This window comes from Tupaia chinensis, unplaced genomic scaffold, assembly GCF_000334495.1.
Source record: "Tupaia chinensis unplaced genomic scaffold, TupChi_1.0 Scaffold000612_1, whole genome shotgun sequence".
Taxonomy (NCBI): domain Eukaryota; kingdom Metazoa; phylum Chordata; class Mammalia; order Scandentia; family Tupaiidae; genus Tupaia; species Tupaia belangeri.
Genome location: NW_006160131.1, coordinates 4,191,181 through 4,197,073, shown reverse-complemented (window position 1 = coordinate 4,197,073; position 5,893 = coordinate 4,191,181). Strand labels below are relative to the sequence as shown.

General features: G+C 47.1%; 1 protein-coding gene across 2 annotated transcripts in view; it reads left to right on the top strand.

The window, feature by feature from the left end:
• BNIP1 (BCL2 interacting protein 1) overlaps positions 1 to 5,893 on the top strand; it is a 14,512-nt gene that overhangs the window by 4,062 nt on the left and 4,557 nt on the right. The window contains exons 3-5 of one of the 2 annotated variants that reach the window (XM_014591766.2): positions 1,062 to 1,178; positions 2,112 to 2,120; positions 3,126 to 3,217. In XM_014591766.2, coding sequence (XP_014447252.1) covers positions 1,062 to 1,178; positions 2,112 to 2,120; positions 3,126 to 3,217 — 218 coding nt within the window. The remainder of the gene's footprint in view (positions 1 to 1,061; positions 1,179 to 2,111; positions 2,121 to 3,125; positions 3,218 to 5,893) is intronic. The other variant, XM_006158902.3, reaches the window with a different exon arrangement.

Below are 5,893 nucleotides of genomic sequence, written 5' to 3'. Positions count from 1 at the left end.
TCCATTTTTTGGGGGGGGGGTTTGAGAGGGTTTTTGCTATAGGGCGCGTGCGCTCGCCAGACAGAGACAGAGAGACAGAAAACGAGAAATCACCCCCCAGGGGGCATGGTCACACCGCAATCCCTTCTTTTCCATTCTCCTCTCGGGATCTTGGGCACGCACGCACACGCTTCTAGCGTGAGTTTTAAGCCACCGGGTCCAGGACACGAACCATGGTCAACTACATGGGAGTCCAGCGACATAGCCATTACGCTAACTGCTAGTCCCTCCACTCCATTTTAATCTTAGGGGACTGCCATAGCATGTTACGTAGTGCATGGCTCCACGTGTGTGTGTGTATGTATGTGTATGCATGCATGTGTGTGTGTGTTACACACAGCGAAAAGTCTCAGTTAATACCACTTACTCATTTCTGTTCTCCTACTCCAAATGGGTAATAACTACTTTTATTTGTTACTTATGTATCTTTCCAGATTTTTCTAGCCTGTAGGAAAGACATATATTTTCTTATTCATCCTAGTTTCTCATCTGAAAGGTAGCATACATACTAAAACACTGGATTTGTTTGTTCATTTAAGTTTTGCCACAGGGCACATGAACTTGCCAGAGAGACCATGTGAGAAATCACCCCCAGAGGGGACGGCCATGCCGCAGCCCCTTTTCCTCCATTCTTTTGCTGGAATTTTGGGCACACGTGTACACACATACAGGCTGGGCATGATTTTCAAGCTACTGGGTCTGGGACTCAGAGTCATCCTTGTGGTAGTCCAGTGTCTTCACTACCACTACGTGCTCACCTCAAAACAAGTTTGGACGGCTGGACTCTCACATGGCCAACTGTAGTTCAAATCCTGGACCTGGAGGCTTGCTTTCTCACTTTCCCTCTTGCTCTCTGTCTCTCTCTGATTAAACTGGAAAATAATAATAATAAAGTTAAATAAAAAATAGTTCTTTAAAAAAAACCTGTTTTTCTTTTTTCAATTTAACATTATGTATTGGAAATCTTTTCATATCAGCAACTAGACATCTCCTTTTTTTTATAATGACTATAATCTTTTTAGCCAATTGTCAAAGAACATTTATTTAGACTGCTTATTTTTTATTTTTTAAAGCTAACTTATTCCCTTAAAATCCTTTCTTCAACTCAGCATAGCTTCACCTCTCCAGCCACACCTGCTGTTCTTTCGTGTAAGTATCTGCACCTCACCCAGTGTTTCTCGCACTTCCTAAAACAGCAGGACCAGTACGTTTGCATATTTATTGGGCCCCTGGTACCTCGCAAGGACCTAGTGAATACAAGGTCAGTGAATGAGTAACCCTGCCCCAGCTCTAGTCTGCGCCCCGCCAAGCGCTTACCTGGAAGTAAATACAAGCTTTCTATTTGTTGGATGTTTCTCATATGAATGTCCCTTTTTGTGGATTAGCAACAAGCTCGTGTTGATACTAGAAGACAATTGGCTTATACTCTCCAAATGGTGTTCTGTACATGGTATTGGATATTGACGCAGAAATGTCTGTGTGTCTGTCTTCGTGTACAGGGTTCGTAGGGCGGAATTTAGGAACTCATCTATCTCCTTCCTTCTCTTCAGAGCTATTATTGGTTCTCTGGCAGGACTTCCAGGCACCCTCTCATAGGAAAATCATTCACTCCTCTGTCCTTCCCCCTCTCTCTCTCTCTCTCTCTCTCTCTCTCTCTCTCGTTCCCACACACCCATCTTCTGTTCAGTATGCGCTAGGCACAGGTGTATGCAGAGTGGTAATGCCAGGCAAAGCTCTACTTTCATTGAATTTACACTCTACTAGGGAATATAGGTTTTAAACAAACAACTATGCAAGCAAGTAACTGATTACATTTGCAAAAGTTTCCTATTCACCGTTGATTTTTTTTCTCCCCCCTCTACTTACTTCTGCAGTATTTGGGGGCCTAAGCTGGAAGTTAGCTCTGAGCTATTGAAATGGTGAATATACATACTCATTCCAGACCAGCATGTGCAAATTAGTATATAAATAAATTAGTATCTAAGTGAACTAATACATTGAAGTTTTAGATCAATAATTTGACCGAAACTGGAACTTGTTTTCATTTGTAAACAAAGGAAATATGATTTGAGACTTACAATGTAATGACATCTATAATTCTAATCTGTCTGATATTTCCATTATCTGAAGTTCTTGGGGGTCTAATGCTACTGATTGCTGTGTCTGCTGACTCTCCCCTGGGGGTGGATCGTTCCCTTGGTGTTTGGTTATTTTGAACTGTGAACATTCATCTTCAGCAGACCTTAGTCCATGTACAGCCTGGGTGAAGGGCAAATCCCTCCAGAAGATTTTGCATTTACTTTCTGCCAAGCCTTCTGGGATCATCACAAGTCTGAGAACACTTTTTATCGTAATTTCTCTTTATGGAGGCTCTCACATCACTCAGGAAAGGTAAATATGAAGCCCAGATCAGCGTGAGGGCAACTCCAGGGAGGTTGTAAATTTCCTGGGAAGTTTGTTTGGTTTTCTGTCGTCTATCTGGAGCCTGAAGCATTAAAACAAAAAAGACACACGTCCACGGTTTCACTCTGCCGGTGTACGAACATTTTCTTAAATCTTTTCACTGAGATGAGATTTCTTGTGGCTGTTGGATTTGTGGTGTTCTTGCATTCTGTTCCTAGCCTCAGCCTCGGGCTTCATTTTTCTTTCTCTAAGTGAGCTTTAAATCCCTCAAACTGTCTGTCACCAATCTCTAATGAAATAGGTGCAGGAATTAAGAGTCAGCTTTTGGCAGCGTACAGCGTTCGATGTTTCCGTGATACCAAGCGTGGGGGCAGCAGGCTCACACGTTCTGTTTCCTGTTCATTCCAGGCATGCTTAGCAGCAGCGCCTCCCCCAGGCGGCCACGCGTCACTCGCAGGCTGACTGCTCTTGGCTCCTAGTTCTCATCTCTGGGCCCTGCGGATTTTCCTTACTTTCTTGCCGACTAGCTGTATGTAGTATCTGGAAGGAGGCTCTCTGGCATTTGCAGGTGTTCTGTTTAAAAAGGGTTCAAGTGCTGACACCTGTCCTTGCAGACACGGACATGCTCTTCTGTTTTCGTACTGGCTTTAAAATCGTTTTAACAGAACTGTTTTCTCCTAAAGGAGCTTGAGCAGTTGGCTAAAGAGCAAGACAAAGAGTCAGAGAAGCAACTTTTACTCCAAGAAGTGGAGAATCACAAGAAGCAGATGCTCAGGTAGGCAGAGCTGGGTCCTGACGGGTCTCTGCTGGGCACCACGAATTGGTTTAGTTATGTCCTGTGCACGGGCTGGATGTTCTCTCAGGAGCGGTTTTTCTGAAGTAGGAGCAGGGGAGGAAGAGATGAGCAGGGCCCATTGGGGGATGGAGCGGCTTGTAGTTTGTGAAAGGCTTGTTTAACATCGTGCTGCGTCTTCTATTTTTCAGACAACAAAAGGATAGGGTTGCTTTGGTAATACAGGGCACTTTTTGTTATCTAAGGTCATTGTTACCAGGAAAAGTCCACCGGAAGAGAACCTCCTTAAGGGTGGGCCAGCATTTCGAAGGTTCTTGAATGGGTCGTTATTGGGGAAGGGGGAGGTGGTGGTAAACACACTTATGTTAAGCAAAGCCGAGGTTACTGTCGTCGCCATGTGCTGACCCTCGATCATACCGCTGCTGCCATGTGCTGTTCCCCGACGCTGAATTAGGGGAGGTGAAAGTTTTGCAACAAAATTGTCAGACTACATGAAATAGTTTCTTTCCCTTCTCGTGTGACGTTTGTGCCGTCACCATCACCCATCGGGGCTGTTGTTGCAGCAGTCCTTGAGGGCTCGTCCGCTTCCTGGTCCTCTGGTATTCGGATCACTCCCTTATACCCCTGCTGCAGTGGGGGATGCCCATAGGTTTCAACCTCACAGGCTTCCTCTCTGTCCCGTGCTCGTTAGGATCCCTCTGCCAGGTCTACATTTGCAGCTGTGCTTATTTAAGGGACCCTCCAGCAGCACACCACGCCGTTAGGAGGGAACCGACTGACAGCCATGGCATGGTGGAGGCCGTGGTACCTGGGGAAGGCTGTGAGTGGCGAGCAGAGTGTTTGCTCTGAGTCATGGTGGCTTCTGCTCTCCTGAGGTGCCGCAGGGGCTCAGATGGTGAGGTTTGAGTGCAGAGTGGCCCTTGGACAAAGGATAGCAGTTTATGCCAGACACAGTCAGCCTGGAGTGGTCTTGGAGCTGAGAATGGCCGTGCTGCAGAGCCCCGGGTGAGGAGAGAAAGCGGGAAATACAGCTTTGGCTGCTGTGTGTTCAAGCAGCCGTGTCGGTGTTTGCTGGGGCTATGCTTGTCACACTCGGAGGGTGTGTGTGTATCTGTCTCCCTGATACACAGGAGCCCCCTGAGGGCAGGCACGGCCTGTCATGCATCTCCGCGCCCTGGGCTCTGCAGAACTCTCCCACCTTCTTTTTGGTTAGAGGGTGTGTGTGTTCACCAGAGAGGGAGGGAGAGAGGCGCCCCCCATGGGGATGGCCACCCTGCAGTCCCTCCCCTTCCGCCTCCCTGCCTTTTGGGGTTTTGGGCACACATACACATGTGCCTGGTGTGTCGCTGGAGCTGCTTGTCAGGAGCCCGAACCACACAGACCACGTGGGATGCAGCCAGTGTCACCAGCAGCTGCAGAGCCACCCAGAACTCTGTTTTGAGCGTGCGATTGATGATTTTTAAATGTTGGCTGTGAGAGTCCCGGCAGCGGCTGTTCGGGTGTCAGAGAGCCTGGTGAGGACCTCCGGTGTGGAGTGCCGCTGGGACACCACCCGGCCAATTCAGATGCGTCTTAGTTTCCGAATCTCCAGGGTTAGCACAGTGGATCCGAGCAGCTGTGGAAGAGTCACGGGCACAGGCTCGATTCTCACATGGATGCAGTTCTGTTTTTTGTAGTCTGTCGGCAAAGGACCGCATTGCTAACCCCAGGGGCAGTTCACCAAATTCGAGTTTCACTCACGAGGGTGATGAGTGAAGAATGAGAACAAATCGTGTCGGATTAGGCCCTGCTCATACAGCGTGTTCGTGTTGTCTGGTGTGTAAAGAACGGTAAATCTTGAAGAAATATTGAGAGAGGCTGCCATTGTGTGATCTTTACACTTCCTATAGCATCTGAGGGAGCTCAAAACGTCCCACACACCTTTAGAAAACCCTTGTGAGACTCCCCCATGGCTCCTGAAAACTAGTGACTTCAGGGAAAAAAGAGAAGTGAAGACTTTCTACTGATAATTCAGCCTCCAGCCCACAAACTCGAGTGGTAGGGATCCCCTCTAGCCTTCTCTCTGTCTCTGCCTCTATCTGTCTTCTCATATTTTTGTAATTTTTCCTCTAAAAAAATGTTTAAAGTATTCTCTTGCTTTTAGCCCTGACCTTATCTCGCTAGTAATCCCCTTTCCCTCACTCATCCAGGAGAGGCAAGGGGCAGGCCTTCAGAAGAAGACTCTTCCATGGCTCCTGAGAACTAGTGATTTTGCACGGTGCACTTGCATGCCACGCAGTTTTTTATTTTTGCTTTTTTAAAAAAAAAAATATTTTTTTTCTTCTTAATCTGTTTCTTGGCTTTATGCTTTAGACAAAGTTTCTTAGCATTTCTTTGATTTATTAAAGTTAAAACTGCTTTTCTTGAAATTACCAGCTGAACTTGCTATTGAAAGTAGTTAGATTATATAATAAATTGTGTGAGGGACCAGCAATTAGTGTAATGGCTATGTCGCTGGACTCCCATGTAGTCGACCACGGTTCGCGTCCCGGACCCGGTGGCTTAAAGCTCACGCCGGGCGCGTGTGCGTGCATGCCCAAGATCCCGAGAAGAGAATGGAGGAGAAGGGATTGCAGCGTGGCCATCCCCCCTGGGGGGTGATTTCTCGCTTTCTGTCTC